This window comes from Porcisia hertigi, chromosome 31 (genome assembly GCF_017918235.1).
Source record: "Porcisia hertigi strain C119 chromosome 31, whole genome shotgun sequence".
Classification (NCBI taxonomy): Eukaryota; Euglenozoa; class Kinetoplastea; order Trypanosomatida; family Trypanosomatidae; genus Porcisia; species Porcisia hertigi.
Window position 1 is genome coordinate 243,277 of NC_090590.1, and position 15,939 is coordinate 259,215.

Genomic DNA, 15,939 nt, shown 5'->3' on the forward strand with positions numbered 1-15,939 from the left:
AAAAAAAGAGAGATCCAGTGTGGGTTGCGAGCTGGAGAGCAAGAAGGGGGAACAAAAAAAAGAGAAAGCAGAAAGAAGTACACATGCGAACACAGCAGAGCTGCAAGCAGTATGACACTTTGTGGAGGGAGAGGTACAAAGAGATACAATACAGCTAGTAAGACAGTACAGAAGAGGGAGGCAGGAGGGAAAAAGCAACAGAAACACACTGGCACTACACCACAAAGAAGGCGAGAGGTAGAAAATCTTTACGATATACTGAGGTAGAAGAAATAATTTCTTTTTTTTTTGGGGGGGGGTCACAGATCAACGTGAACAAAGTGGAAGCAATAGTGTTTCTTCTATGCCGTTGTGCGTTTTTTTTTTTAAATCGATGAAGTAAGATGTGTGATGCACCAGTGTATGTCTGGGGCTGTTTGGCGGGGTTGGAGAGGGGTGGGAGTGGGCAAGAAGGAATTGTGTAACAGGCTCTATGGTTATTGGGTTCGATGGCCCCAGAGAATGCTCTATATGGGTGTCTCTCACTTTTTTTTTTTGGAGTACAGGAAGACAAGTGGGGCTGTTGGCAAGAATAGGAATAGCGGTCCACCGAGAGCACTTCGGATCGTGTGGAAGAGTGCCTCTGTATCGGTGCGCTTCAAGAGAAAACGTGGGGAGGGGTCAAAGCAGGAGAGAGTTGTGACGAAAAGGGAGAGAGGTTGAGGTACCACCCAAAGAGATCGGAGGCGTTATTCACGACAGAGGAGGTCGAGACCGACAGATCGGCATAGATGTTGTTCCATCTTTCTCTCCCCCTTTTTTTTCATATTATTATATTTTTCTTCGCATCCTCTACGGGAGCAGTTGAGGTGGAGAGGATAAAACGGGGGAGGGGGAGGGGAAATGCGATTTTGAGTCCCTCTGCGTGTGTATAAGACGCACACATCCTTTTTGCACCACGAGTCGTCCCGTCATATTACATCGTGGCTTAACGCCAGTCGTTCTCTCTCTCACCCGCCGACAGGTCACCCCCATCACCTATCGTGCCCGGTAAATCAGTGAAAGACGTGCACTGCAGCAATGCTGACATCATCATCTGTGCGCAATCTCTGCCTACAATGGTACCCAGCTCACATCGCAAATCGCAGCTTCATAGCCGATCCCCTTATGCCAGTTTCCCCCTCGTGCACCTCTCCAGAGGGGAGGGGGGCGCTTTGACTGCCCCGCCAACAGGCGGTGAGGTCTGGGTTAGACACGTTCACTTTGGCTGCTCGCTGTGATGCCGCGGGATTCCGGACGTGATCGCCGACGCCAGTAGCGATGCTTCACTGATGCCATAGGTGCTCGACCTCGTCCGCCCCAGAAGTGGTACGGCGTTGGGAAGGGGGGCGACGAAAGGGGGGGGGGTACAATAGAGGCCTGCATAGTTCCCCACCCCTCCCCGCCATCCATTCCACAGGGAGTGGATACTGCGCACCCCTGATGCCACGCTGCGGTACGTCCCCAGTGTCATTTCTGTGGATTTCGATGAGATCCATCACGTGGTGATGGGGAGGAGGAGAGGGAGGGAGGGAAAGGGGGGGGGGGAGTGGTCGCTAGTGTGTGAGTCGCGCGACTGTGTGTGTTGGCGCCTGATGGGATATACTCAACGAGGGAAGATCAACGTGAAAGAGCAACGAGAGCCCTCCGCCAAAACAAACAACTAGAGAGGCGCATCGGTAAAAGATGGTCCGAAAAAACAAAAAAGTCTTCTCTTCAGCACTGGCCAAACAGGAGGTGGGAGGGAGGCGCGGCCGCAAGTCAGAAAGGCGTATCAGCCGTTTTGTGGCAACACCTGTGCTTCAAGTAGAGGAGACATGAATACCAAAGAGGAGATGAGCCGGCGAGAAATGGGGGAGGTAGAAAATACTGAAGCATTCAAAAAAAAAAGGATGTGCGGTCATGTCGATGTTCATTCGCCAGTGAAAGGAAAGCGGGATGTAAACAGCTCCACATTTCACATGCGTGTTATACGCGACACCGGTACGACTGGGTTGCTCCAATAAGAACTCATTTGAGATGGGGAACAAGCTGTTGCTGTACCGCTTCCACCCTTTGGAAAAAAAAATAATTTGTATGCCGTTCGGTTCCAAAAAGATGCCGCCCGTAGAGACACACACATACAAAACGTATATATATATATAGATAGAGAGAAAAGTATATATGTAGATTTGAACATATCGCTGAGTGGTACACGTGATCTATGCGAAAGGCAAGTGGAGTTGGGTGGTGGTCGTAGTGAGGTGCGGGGTGCGGCCCACACCATGCTTTTACATATTTGGCGTGGAAGATAAGCTACACGATAGCACAAGGCCCCTTCCTCTTTCCTTTTTGGGTCTCTCCCCTCTCCCCTCTCCTCCCCCCCACCCCCCTCGTCACAAGACTTTTACTACTATTCGGGTGTTTCCCCCACCCCCTCCTCCTCCCCCTTTCTCATGCAGCGAGTGCAACAAAGTACTGCTGTACCACTTGCCGCCATTCTCCTTGAAGCGGATCAGTGAATCTGTCTGCGTCGTCGACGGCGGCGTAGACGATGATGCAGAACGTAGCAAAATCCAGCACCGGAATGCGACTCGTCGCGGCTATGGGAATGGCGACGTTCACAGCAAACGACAAAAGTAGGAGGCGATGCGTGAGCTGCGTCACATTCGCTTGCAGATTCCGTGTCGATTGGGCATAGTCGAGCGCACCGCCGCCGCTACCACCAGCACTGCCGATATCCCACTGGGCGCCCGTAGAAGCGCTTTCGCGTGCTCCGTTCCACGAGGAGGTGTGCAGTTTTCGGCTTGCAACCGCAGATTCCAGCAACGATTGAATCGGAACGGCGTCGCTCTGCAAAAGTGATGCGCGAGTCTTTTCAACAAGGGCCAGCTCGTTTTCGAGTAAGCGAGCCAGCGACGGGAGAACGTTCAGAACGATGCTGCCTTGCCGCTTGATGTCTATAATGTCAAACACTTCCCGCAGCACCCGACTGCGACGAACCGCCTTCTTGGGGAGCAGTGCAGCGAGTTTCCTCGAAAGTGGGGCCGTGCACCTTTCGCGAGGTGGCGACAAAGAGCAAGTGCTCAGGCGTCTTCGAGCGTCGAGCTCAGTGGGGTCGACGTACGCAACGCTGCCGCGGCGCTTCACCAGCGCGGCGGCGGCGGAAGATTTGGTTTTGTGGCGAGAATCGGTCAGTGAGTGGGTGCCCGCTACACCGGATGCGCTGCTTCTGGGATGAGCTACCGCACCCGTGCGAGAAACGGCGTCCGACTGCACGCGCACAAGTTCGAAGAAGTGCTCCGTTTGCGCCGGAGTAAGCCGCGATCCATTCACAAAGTAGAGATCCACTGCTGGTGTGCCTGTTTCAGTGGGTGCAGTGGTGTCGGTCACCTTGGGGTGCTTCTGTGAGCGCTTTGCCGAAGGGCTACGCGGAGGCCAGAAGATGCCCAATAAGTCCGCAACGGAGGCGGCTTCTGCGGAGTGGAGGATGCGGTGAGGGGATGCCATGCGTACAGCGGACGCGGCGCGGGGGCCAATATTAGCAGCGGCCCCAATAGCTTCGGGCTGACGAAGCGGATAGGGGCATGGCTTACGAAAAACAGCAGTGGAGGCGTAAGGAGTTTCGTCGCGTTTCCCAATGCGTCTGGCGTTGCCTGTCGGTGGTGCCCTCCCGTGCGCACGCGTGGGCGGCTCGCCTCCACGATCGCTGACGTTCCTATCGTTGCCACTTACCATTGCTCGGCGCAGTGTCCCTTGTGCTTGCGACTTTATGCTGCTGTATCCGATCCCCATTGGCGTCGGCCGTGGTACGACGCTGCGACTGCTGGGTGCCGAGGTGAGAAAACCATTACTGCGTGCCGGCGAGCTCTCCAACAGCGTGATGTCCTCACGTCGGGCGGCTGAAATGCGCTCCCGTAGATCCGCCAGTTCGGCCCGCTGCTTCTCATTGAACTCACGCCACTGCTCTGCCTGCGTGAATACATCCTTGGCGGAGTCCCCCCGGCGCTCAAGGGCCGATGCGTGCGGTGGATGAAGAGAGGGCTCCTCACGCAGAGGACGGCTCGTGTCATTGCCGTCCGTGATGGTGTGTAGAATTTGTTTGTTCAGTTGCCCCTGCTGCTGCTGCTGCTGCTGCTGAGCCCCACCGTGGCGATGATTCCTCCTCTTTTGGTCGTCCTTGCACCGTTCCGTGGCGTAGTGAGGACCGCTTTCTGGTGGTTTGACCGGGAGGGGCTTTTTGGATTCACACAACGGTGAGGCGCCGCTGGAGAGGATCTCTCCCGAGGAATGGCTGCGGTGCCCAGTGAAGAGTGGCTCGGGTGGTGAATCCATAGATCTGTCACTCTCCTCCTCCGTAAAACGAGGATTACTCGGTGGCGCAGCTGTCGTCAGGGTTGCCGCGGACTCCTTCGACCGATGTACGCGGTGCTGTCGCTGTTCCTGCAGTGTTGTGCTGGGGGGAGAGTTGGTCCGAACGCTTTTTTCCTTTGCTGCTCTGGCACATCGTGAGGAGGAGGGGCGGCGTTTTATTGAGCCGGCAGCTGACGACACCAGCGGCGCCGCAGCGGTGTGCGCAGGGGGAGAGGCTAATGCGGTTGCCAGATGGGATATCGGCGTGACTACAGTTCTCTGCGAAAGGGGAGGCTTTGCGTCAGGTACAGGACGTGTAGGGGCACGTTTTTGTGCTTGAGGGAGTCGAGAGTGGTTGGGTTGTCGCTGCTGGAGGTGATTCGTCACGATCGTTTTCTTGGTTAGTCGCGAAGCCGATGAGTTCGCCGCCGCAGTGCCGGCGTCCCCACCGGCTTCCGGGCAACAAATTTCTGCCGCACTGGCTACGATCGCCTTGGGGCTGCGAGAAAGAGGGTCGGGAGCCAGTGACGACGCTTGAGTCAAGCCGTGACCAAACACCGGCAAACTCTGTCTGAAGAGCGGGGGGCTAAGATGGTCGCCAAGCATCGTGTCGGAGCCCCCCGACACGTTCTCGTTTTCGGTGTTCTCCATGTCGAACTGAATTGAGGGGCTCAGCGGCCGGGTCACCTTTGGTGTCCCGGTGTCCCGCTTCGCAGAGGACGTATGAGACACCTTCGGTGGCTGTATTTTGTCATCTGCGTCGTCATCGACCATAAAGGCGATGCTGGCGTTGTCCATCAAGTCACTTGTGTTGTTCTCCGCAAAAGAGGCAGAGTAAGCAGCACGTTTCGAGGAGATGTTCTTGTGGCTCGCCGCGGCCACGTTTCGGACCGGGTGTGAGGGCGTTGTGATGGAATTCGGCAGCACGTCGCCGCTGTCTTCGATCTGGAATGCAATACTGTCATTGGTGCTATTCGCGAGCCCAGCTTCGGCACCCACACTCGCGGCTCCGACCGTCAAAGTTGGGCGTGCCAGCGGCGGGTGAGCGCCATTTTTCAGCGGCGAAGTGCGCTTGTCTGTCTTGGACTGTGCAGGCGCGGGGACCCCGAGGTCTACACTCACAGGGCTCTGTTCAAAGTTGATACTGTTGCCAGTGGCGACAGCGCCTTTCCCGCTGGAGGACCGGCAGATAGGCGCCACAGGCTTCTCCACTGGTGTCGCGAAACGAAGATTCAAGTTAGCCTTTGGTACCGGGGATGTGGATCGACTGCCCGGCTCTGAGAGAAACTGAATGGATCCAGTGCTACTCTGTCGTCGCGGTACCAGGGCGTCCGTTGTTGGGACCCCTGCCACTGAGGCGCTATCCACGGCAAACAAAATGCTCTCGTTGTCTGAAAAATCGAATGCGGCGTCCACCTTTGTCAGCTTGGTGGTGACGGCAGGGTGATGTAAATGAACGGCCGAAGCGCCTGCTGCCGGAGCAGATACACAGCTGGGCAGGGGCGGCTTCGAGCCAGTCGCTTTGACAGACGAAAGGCTCGATGAATGCAGGTGTGGCATGGTGGTGATCCGTGGCCGTTTTGGCGTGCATGTAGGTGCGTCCGTGAGCAATTTCGGACATGGTGGCGACTCATCTTCTACTACAAATGCCACAGATTCCGTGTCGCTTTGCATGTTGGGGATGGTGTGTCGATCACGTCTCTGAACGAGTCACCACAGCTGTGGGGAGGGTGAACACACAAGAGTGTGGATGTGAGAATGGAAGGGGGTGGGTTGGGATACGATGGGCATGGGAAGGGGGGGGGGGGGGGGAGGAGGGGGGCTAACACGCCCCGATAATGCAATGCAGCCAGCGCAAAGATGAGATTGGAATGATCCCCCTTGCTTATAGAAGCCACTCCTTATAAAGGTGGGACTATAGACACGCATGGGGAGGGGGGGAGGGAGGGAGGGAGGGGAGGGAGCCACTAGTGGTGGTGGTATGTTTGGGAATACAAGTTGCCCAGTGCCTTAGCTTTACTCCGAGTACGAGGAGCGAACACACGGCCCTTCGCCGCTAAGGTGGTGAAACCAAAATGAAGCAGAAGAAGCCGCTAGAAGTTTCGGTAGGGTGGGAAGAAAAAAAACAGGAATGGCCTATCGGCATTGAAAGCGATTGAAAAATACGCCTCCTCCTTCGCGTCTTGGACGCACCCCCTCACCCCCCCGTACCTCTCACACTCGAGAAGGATGCGGAGGGGCGAGAGGAAAGCGCTTCTGTTTGACCAAGGAGGGTGGTGGTGGTGCGGTGGTGGTGCGGTGGTGGTGGTGTATCGCAGCTGAGGTTTAAACACTCGTACCCTTGCGTGCTTCACAAAACCCTCAACGCATTCCACCACACACAGGCAGCCGATAAAGCCATGGGGTGGAACAAAGCGCATCTGCGGGAGAATCGATGATGGCAGGATGAAGAAAACAACAAAGCAACGGAGAAAGCCAAACGTCAGGGGAAGGCGGGGGTGTAGAGGCGTCTCCCACTCCTCAGTAGCCTTATCTCATCAACTCGACCCCCTATACCTTTGTTTTTCCAATTTACTCGTGAACTGAGAGTGCACATATGTTTTCACCGATGCATGAAGAGGGGGGGGGGCGGGGTGGGGTCACACCCACAGGAGCCTGTAGGCCCGTCTACATCTCGCGCTTGAGCAGTACCGTTACAGGAAACCTGAGAGCGGGGGGTGGGGGGGGAACGGAGAAGGGGGGCAGCAAAGTGAGGTGCCCGACATACACACGAAGGCTACCAGAGACGTCAAGAGCCGAATACGACGAGCGACAAAGGGGAGTGGGCTCGGGCAGAGGCACGTGTTATTGGTGGTGGTGGGTGGGGGGGGGGGGGGGGGAGAGGTTGAAGTGAGGAAATATAAAACGTGTAATACGCGCCACGGAGGATACAAAGATGCAACACACACACACACGCGATAGACTAGCACCACTCAGGAGGCACAAAAGGTCATGAACGTGGAGGCGAAGAGGATGGGAGGCGCGGCGGCGGCGGTGGGACTCTCTGTGAATGGTGCGTGGCCTTGTGGGGTGTGCGTGCGGTTGTCCAAGAACAGGGAAATACAAGGTGAACTGTTTGTGTGCCGCCTCTTTTCAGGTTCGAAGCTTTTTTCCCACTTCACTCGTGAACGCAGTCGCCGCCAATGCTCCTGCACCGCGGCTTTTAGCCTCGACTATTGTCTTGACTCAATATTGATAGCGCGGCTGTTGCGCGTAGCTCTGAGGCGGCGGCGGCGGGTAGTAGACAGGCTGTTGGGGTGGTGGAGGTCCAGGCATGTAGTAGCCAGACTGAGGCGGTGGCGGGGCACCGGGCATGTAGTAGCCGGGTTGTTGGACATACTGCACTGGCTGCTGGGGCGGAAGGTACTGAGGTTGTGATGGCAGCACATACTGCACCTGCGGCTGGGGGACATACTGAATTTGCTGGGGCATGGTGGCAACGTATTGCACTGCTTGGGTCTGTGGTGTGTTCCCTTGAATATATGAAACCTGCGGCTGCTGCACAGCGGAAGCCGGAACGGGGCGCACTTGTGGTTGAAGGGGCATCGGCGGTCCGGACGTCGGCGGTGCGGTCTTCTGCCCCGGACGCCACGTGCCATCCTCAATGGCGCGCTTCACCGGATCGCGCTGGATGTCCGACGTTACCATCCACTGTTCTTCTGGCTTGGGTGGCGTACCAAAGTCCAGCGCCAACACACGCACATGCAGCTCCGCGTCCGTCTTGGATCTCTCCAGCATGTACCACTGGTCTTTCACGATCCCTCTCGTCAGGTCTCCGAAGGAAAGCGTGTAATACCCCATGAGGTCGTCGCTGTACACACACTTGTTCCACACCTCCAGTCGAACTTGTTCACTCATTTCGTCCGCGATCTGAAAACGAAATGTCTCGTCCCACACGGGGTCGAGTGAGTTCTTCACCACCTTCGTCTTGTACTTCTTCTCACCCATGGTGAGTCGCACAAAGGGGTCGGGGATGCCAACCAGCTGGACATCGTGCAGCTTTCGTGCCGCACACACGGTCACCTCGATTCTGCCCATATCTTATCCTGCAAGGGGCGTGAATAGAGGAGATGAAATTGACGAGGGAGGGAGGGGGAGAGCAGCTGTGAGCGAAAAAAAGCGGAAACAGCACACCATGGCGGGAGAGGATGAAGTGCGAAGGAGATTGGAAGGGGCATGCCACAGAGAGAGCCGGGGATGGGGGAAGGGGGGAGGGGGGGGAGAGAGCGAGTGAGTGTCGGGGTGGGGCAAAAAAGGCTCATGTGCACACACACACACACACACACACACAAGAGCCTGATGAACGTGAAAGTTTTATTCTATATATATATATGTTTTCTTTCTCTTTGCTTGAGGAGGAGTGGGTCGGAGGCGGAGGAGACCGGCGCGGCATTCGGCAAATGGGGGAAGGGAGTCGCGACGCCCATGCAGAGGGCCAGCAGTCCTGCTTGCCTGTTATCGAAAACTTCGAGAGCGTAAAGGATAGTCCACTGTGTGAGCGTGTCGAGCCTTGCAAACGCGGAGGGGAGGGGGAGCGAAGCGAAGCGGTGCAAGTCACTCGGGGAGAGGAAAAGTCGTCCACAAGTCTTCACCAGCGGGTGGATGGCGCGACTGAAGTCGTGCCATTCGTCAACCAAAGAAGGAAAAGAGGGATTGCTCGACATGAGTAGAGGAGCAGCGGCGGTGGGGACCGCGTGCTGGTGGAATAGAGGTAAACTCCTCCGCTACGGTATGCAGAGTTTCTGCGTCCAAGAAAAATGGAAGGGTTTTCCCACTCATTTTCCATTGTCGTTGCTAACGCTTTGTCAGTGGGGGTTTTGATATTGCTGCTGTGGAGGCCCATACGAGGGATACACAGTTGGCTGCGCTGTGTTTGACTGCCACGCCAAGTCGCCATCGCCCAGAATGCCTTGACCGGAGGAGGTCTGCGGCATCGTTGGCTGCACCCTTGGTGCATGTGGATAAAACATTCCCCCACCGACCATGGCGGCAGAGGCGGGTGCCGACGGGAGCACAGAAAATAAAGGCGGCTGGCTGGGCTTGTGGAGGTTATCGCCACCTACGCCTCCGGGCACCGGCATCATCGTCATCATACTGGGCGCAGTGTGTCCCACAGTGCCTACCCCAGTGGACACCCCGAATGGGGCCAGGAGGTTTGCCAGAACCGGATTTAGCGTGCCCATGGGAGCACCGTACACCCCGGTTTCCGCATACAGAGAAGCAGCAGTCATGGTGCCGCCTGCCATCTCCGTTGAGGGCGGGAAGGGATAAGCGCCGGTGCCGAACATGTTTGCTGCGGTTTTCATCATCGCTTTGCTGCCTTGCCACGGCGACCATGCAGACACCAGGGGTGCCAGCCCCACCGCTTGCACCCGCAGCCGCAGAGTGAGTCGATGCCCCCGCCAGCCATAGAGGTTGCCCATGATGCTTTGTGCCTCCTTGGTCTCCAGCGGAATCATTCGCTCGACCACCGCATCGAGGCTGTTGAGGTCATATCCGGCTTGCATCAGCTCCAATGGAACATGGTACGTGTAGCGGCTCAGCAAATTTTCAGAGAGAGGGGTGCTGCGCCACAGTTCAATTTCGATGGAGGGGTAGAAGAGCGGCGAATCCGCTTCGGCCGTAACGCCTGTTGTGCTACTGTTACTCCCCGAAAACTGCATCTGCGCGGCTGCACTGCGCAGTGAAGAGGCAGGGATGGGTGTGGAGGAGGGGGATGCGGCGATGTAGGGAGTGGAGAATGTTCCGTGGGAGTTGTCTAGGTGCGAAGAAAGCGGAGCGTGCGGGCCAAGTAGTTTTGCAGCAGTTACGGACGGCGGCATCGCTGGGGGAACGGCTAAGCGAAACAGTTCGTTCCACAAGAGATCATCTTTGTCCTGCTCCGCGTACGCACCATCAAGAGCTCCGGACGCATCAGACCACAGACAGCTGGTGCGGCGTACTTCGTCTTGGCAACGAAGAACGACGTACAGGCCGTTAATCTGAAGGCCTCCGTCCAGACCTTTCGGCATGTTGCCTTCATGGACTTGGAGGTCGCACACTCGGAGGTCGACGTACGCCTCCGCCGCAGCGTCCGCCATGATGTTGTATGGTTGCTGCATGAACGGATGTGTGTGCGTGTATTGGCAGCAGAGGATTTGTGGGTACCTGATCAAGTGTAGAGGAATACGCAGGTGTGAGTGAAGTGACGACGCGGACGAGGGAGAGAGGGGGGAGAGAGGGGGGAGAGAGGGGCAAGCGAATATCCAAGAGGCGTTTCTCATTTACTGAATTTCATTACCCCCGTTGTGCCACCAAAGAAGAAGCGCCACTGAGTCCCCAGAGTGTATTGGCACACACACACACACACAGAGGGGGAGGAGGGGGAGAGAGAGAGAGATGTAAGTACACGCACTCGAACTCCGCCATGGAAGACACCCAGTCTCCTTCTCTCTCTTGTGGGGTGCGGCAGAGTATTTGTTGGCTGGAAAGTGGTGGTAGTATGGCGGCCTCTAGCTCGACTGGTTTCTGTGGCGTCCACACTTCGCCACAGTCAGCCCTTTTCACAGTATCAATATCTGGTGCATTAGTTTTCGTATCAAAGAGGTGAACACACAGACATATTGCCCTTCAGGACGAGTCCCGATACTGTGCTCAGCGCTTCCCCTTTTTAAAAAATCCTCTCGGACTTTGCCTCGTAGACTCAACCACTACGGCGCCAAGCCCCTGTGCCCACACAGTACTGCCCCACGTTTTTTTTTTTCCATTCTCACGAGGGTTCGCATTACCGTTCTCATCACGATCCTTCGCTACCGGAGAGATTTCACAAGTGCACTGCATCACTTTCTCGACTAGACACCCCTTTTCTTGTCAGTTTGCCGAGTAGCACGTTCGCCCAGGTAGTGCACGACATCCGCGTACGTGAGCAGCTCATGCTTGAGCAGATGATCGGCCAGCTTCTTCATGTCGTCCTTGTGCCTTGTCAACAGCGCCAGCGTGTCTGCGTAGATTTCGTCCACGAGCGTCTTCGCGCGACGGTCAAAGTCATTTGATTTGTCCACACCAAACGGCTTCACCAGGCGGGTGCTGCTGCTGCCAGGGGGCGGATAGACGGAGCCGGGGGCGAAGGACGAGACGTACTGGTAGGCCATCCGCCCCACCTTGCGGAGGTCGTCTGAGGCCCCAGTGGAGAGATGATTAAAGAAGATCTGCTCCGCAGCGCGTCCACCGAGCGTCACACTGATCGAATCGCGGATCTCCTTCGCTGTGCGGGTGAAGTTCTCGTTGGGCAAATACTGCGCGTACCCCAGCGCCGATCCACCGCGTGGGACAATCGACACCTTCATCAGCGGGTCCGCACAATTCAGGAACCAGCCAGCCACAGCGTGGCCTGCCTCGTGGTGCGCAACGACATTCTTCTCGAAATCGGAGAGCGTGCGACTGCGGTGCTCGATTCCGGCGAGCACGCGATCAATAGAACGCTCAAGGTGGCTGATGGTCACATGGTCGGCCCCCTCCCGCGCGGCGAGGATGGCGCCTTCGTTGCAGACGTTTGCGATGTCGGCCCCGACGAAGCCGGGGCAGAGACTGCTCATGCGCTGCGCGTATGCGTCAATCAACGCCCGCTCCCTGTCGGACTTCTGCATGAGCAGAGAGTAAAAGTCAAACTCGTCATTGCCGTTGGTGCCTAATGCGGTCCCTTTGACGTCTGTCGAGACGGCGTTCCCTGTGCAGTCGTTTCCTTTCGTCTCCCCCCCTTCGGCTTGATGCTCCGTCTCTGTCTTGGCCTGTGAGAGGGCGAGACCTGTTTCCGTGGAAACGGGTGTTGCGGATGGCACCACAGGAGACGCGTCAGATCCTGTTGCTGCACCGTTCACTGCTTCCTTCGCAGCCGTTGCCGAAGCCGTGTCACCGTCTTTGTCGTCAGAGGTGAGTTTGAGTTTGCTGAGGTGGACCTTGAAGATGTCGACGCGCTCCGAGATGACCGGCGTGTCAACGTGAATGATGCGGTCAAACCGGCCGGGGCGGATGAGGGCTGGGTCCAGCGCCGCCTGCGCCACATTGCTGGATGCCAGCACCATTACATCGCCACGTTGCCCGGTGCTGAAGCCGTCTAGTTGAGTGAGCAGCTCGTTTAGAGTTTGCTCCTGCTCCTGCTTTTCTCCATGGCCTGCCCCTTGCCGCTTTAGGCCTATCGCGTCAATCTCGTCGATGTAGATGATGCACCGCTGCTTGCGCGCCTCCTTGAACAGCTGCCGCACCCGCAAGGCACCCATGCCGACGTAGAGCTCAACAAAGTCGGAGCCGATCGCCGGGATGAAGCCCACACCGCTCTCCCCGGCCACGGCTTTCGCGAGGAGCGTCTTGCCGGTGCCGGGCGGGCCGAGCAGGATGGCGCCGGTTGGGATTTTTGCTCCGAGCTTCGTGTACCGCTCCGGGTGGCGCAGGAAGTCCACTATTTCTGTAATTTCTTTTTTGGGCTCTTTCATCCCCGCGATGTCTCGGAAGCGTGTCTTTGATGCCGTCTCCACGCGGAATGCCATGGTCTTAGCCTTTGTCTTGCCCTTTGTGGCCTCCACCGCGTAGGTCATCGACTTGCCAATGTACTGCGAGAGAAACATCACAAATACAGGAAAGAACACAAAAGGCACAACCCAGGCAAAGACGCCGACGCCCATTAGTGCCGTCTCAGCTAAAGGGCGACCCTTCATGATCACCTCAAGCTCTGCGGGTTGGTCCGCAGCTGTGCTCAGCGTGTTCGTGTGCTCCTGCTTGTCATCATCTGAGGTGGTTGTCTTCTGGCTCTGCAGTTTCTCCTGGTGGGTCTTAATCGCCTGCTGCCGAGCTGTGCGATAGCTGTCCGAGAGCTCGTCAATGTGTCGCTGCGTGTCTTGGTCACTCACGAGTCCCAGGTACACCTTGGCGTCGTCCATGTACACCTGTAGGTAGTTCTCGTACAGTACTGCTTTTCTGATATCGCCAGCGTGCTTGTTCAACGATGCCCAACCCGTGTGCGTGCCCCTTGGCTGCGCCAGCTGGTATAAAACCACCGTGATAGCAATCATGATGAGGACAAAAAGGCAGGTGCGTGGCACGATCCAGTCCTCCGGCTTGTCTTCCCCATCTTCCTCATCTTCCCCAGCACCAGGCTCCTCCTCTTTCTTCTTGTTCTCAGAGTTGCCGCCCTTACCCTTGCTCAGCAGGACACCTTCGGCAGGATGAACCATGCTTGATGCACTGTTGGTTGGGCGCCGGCGAAGGGCGCTGAAGAGAGCACAGAGCTTCTTGCGGTCCTCCACGCTGACGGAGACATCTTCTGCATGGGGAGGCACACCGAGGCGGCGGTGCAGCCGATCACCGTAGAAAAGGCGTCGAATGGTGGCCATTACATCGGATAGTGAATTCAATGGGCTAAGCGTCTGTTCTGGCTTTGTCCCAGTGGCAGGCGGACGTGTGTAGCGGGACTGAAGCGCAGTCGAGAGGTAGCTCGGGGCCACAGCCACCAAGGACTGGATTTCCCCCCATTTTTGTGCCCACGCACTGCGCCGTGAACAGAGTACCTGTGGGGCTGCCGATGGGCTGGGGGTCCCCGATAAAGAGGAGAGGGCGCTGACAGGGAAGCGAGACATGGCGCGTGTTGCGGTGAAAAGCGCAGAAGGTGGGTGTGCCGGCCACCGGCCGGCGCCGAGCACCAGACCAGGCCTTCGATGATTACGTGAGAGCATCCAAGAAAAATCTGAATGAGCGGGGGGAAGGTGTGGCTTGGGAGGTGAAAAAGCAAACGCAGACAGCGTCAAAAAACACCTCACACCCAAATTCCTCAGCCCCTTGGAAATAAAAAGTTGCTGAAAGAGGTGGGGTGGGTGGGTGGAAGCGTATTGGTGTGTGGGTTCAAACCGCGATAGATTCCCAACGGAGTAGTTCCAGCGGATTACATATGTACCACCTTCGTCCACGCTCTGCAGAGGCCCGTGGAGCTCTGCATTTCGTTTTTTCCCCCCTTCGCCCTTCATCTTGTGGGCCGCACTGTCCGGGGTGGGGGGAGGTGTGTGAAGAGTACGAGCTCTGAGAAGACTCCATCACCCTTCCGAAAAAAAAAATGCCGCGATGTTGGGATGCGCACATGAGCGGGGAGAGCAAACATGCGACACACGGAGGAATAAAAGCAAAGGGAATACGTGGCCTTCCCCCCCTTTCTTCTTCTCTAAACAGAGGGTCAAAATAACGTGTTGGTTCATAAGTGCACACTCATATTCCCTCATTTGGATTTACTTTTTTTTTTGGGAGATACAACAAAGAAAGATCGCTCTCGGCGCTCTTGTGTTTCCATTGACAGGCGCGCTTTACAAGGTAGCATCATGCACGCCGAGCCTTGTATCGCGTCGGCATTCGCTACACATGAACCATCTCAAGACCGCCCCAGTCCAATTGGATAGCCAGGCGCTTGGCGATTAAGAGAAACAAGGCAGTATGTACGTATCTATGTATACATTACACGCGCCATTCAAAGGAGAGAGAGGGGGGGGGGCAGAGGGAAGCAGGTATCGCGGAAGAAACGTGAAACGGGGAGGACGGCGAGCACCCCCCTCCTCCCTCCCCACCTTCGGCGTATCGAAAAAAAAATGAAAAGACTTCCCCCCCACCAAAAGCGAAAAGAAACAAGCGAACAGAAAAGGATGCTGAGCTTCATGAGAAGACAACACACAGTCGCAGACAATTGGTTCAGCGTGCCGCTTCCTAATAGGTGATACGTTTCAAAAAACTCAAGTGAAGAGATGGATCACAACAAGATTACGGCTTGACAAGCGTATAGAAACGCTCAGTATGCGTCATCCCTTCTCCTGAAAATAAATAAAAAGAGGGGATGTCCCTCTAAGGACACCCGACACATGAGAGACAATTTGGGAAATCTAGAGAACTGATAACAGCGGCTGTGAGGTGTGTGTGTGTGTGTGATAGGTGAGTAGGGTCGCCACAGGGGAGAGCGAGAGAGCAGTTCCCACTTGAATGGACTCATGCCGTGAGTTTGCAAGGAAGAGTCGAAGACATACACAGACTCGTTGTCCGAGCTGCTGGTGCAAACTGAAAAAAAAAAGCGTGCAAATGTCATGGGGGAAAACCTTTACAAATCGCTCTACCTCTGGAGGGTTGAGTGTGTGTGTGTGTGTGTGTGTGTCACACACGACATCGGGGCAGACGCAGTGCTACAGAGAACAAAAGTACACAACGAGACACTCCGAGCATCGAAACTTCTATTTTTATTTTTAGTTGATGTTGTTGGACATTGGCTCAGCAGGGTTAGGGGGGGGGTGAGGAGAGGGAGAGGAAAATCGGCTCTCCAGGTAAGGCATCTCGAGATGCAGTTCTCTCTCCCTTCCTCCCTCCAAGGTGGGGAGTGAAGAGCAGTACTGTGAGGGGATCCCAATCCCGTCATCGGCGAAGCATCTCTTGATGTATATTTAGTTATTTTTTCAATTTCCAAAACGCGCTCTTGGCAGCATGTCGATTTGCTTTGGCATCTGATTCGAGCAGTGGTCGTCACGGGAAGACTTCTCTCGGGTGGGAAAAGAA

General features: G+C 56.1%; 4 protein-coding genes across 4 annotated transcripts; all 4 read right to left on the minus strand.

Moving 5' to 3' along the window:
- Positions 1–2,451: 2,451 nt before the first annotated feature.
- Positions 2,452–5,910, minus strand: JKF63_03802 (uncharacterized protein; the record flags this gene model as incomplete). Its single annotated transcript, XM_067899800.1, has 1 exon — positions 2,452–5,910. The coding sequence occupies one exon, from the start codon at positions 5,908–5,910 to the stop codon at positions 2,452–2,454; it is 3,459 nt and encodes a 1,152-aa protein (XP_067755006.1).
- A 1,665-nt stretch (positions 5,911–7,575) lies between these two features.
- On the minus strand, positions 7,576–8,427 carry JKF63_03803 (uncharacterized protein; the record flags this gene model as incomplete). Its single annotated transcript, XM_067899801.1, has 1 exon — positions 7,576–8,427. One exon carries the CDS (start codon positions 8,425–8,427, stop codon positions 7,576–7,578), a length of 852 nt encoding a protein of 283 aa, XP_067755007.1.
- A 767-nt stretch (positions 8,428–9,194) lies between these two features.
- Positions 9,195–10,490, minus strand: JKF63_03804 (uncharacterized protein; the record flags this gene model as incomplete). Its single annotated transcript, XM_067899802.1, has 1 exon — positions 9,195–10,490. The coding sequence occupies one exon, from the start codon at positions 10,488–10,490 to the stop codon at positions 9,195–9,197; it is 1,296 nt and encodes a 431-aa protein (XP_067755008.1).
- Positions 10,491–11,219: 729 nt separating this feature from the next.
- Positions 11,220–14,093, minus strand: JKF63_03805 (uncharacterized protein; the record flags this gene model as incomplete). Its single annotated transcript, XM_067899803.1, has 1 exon — positions 11,220–14,093. The coding sequence occupies one exon, from the start codon at positions 14,091–14,093 to the stop codon at positions 11,220–11,222; it is 2,874 nt and encodes a 957-aa protein (XP_067755009.1).
- Between the last annotated feature and the right edge of the window lie 1,846 nt (positions 14,094–15,939).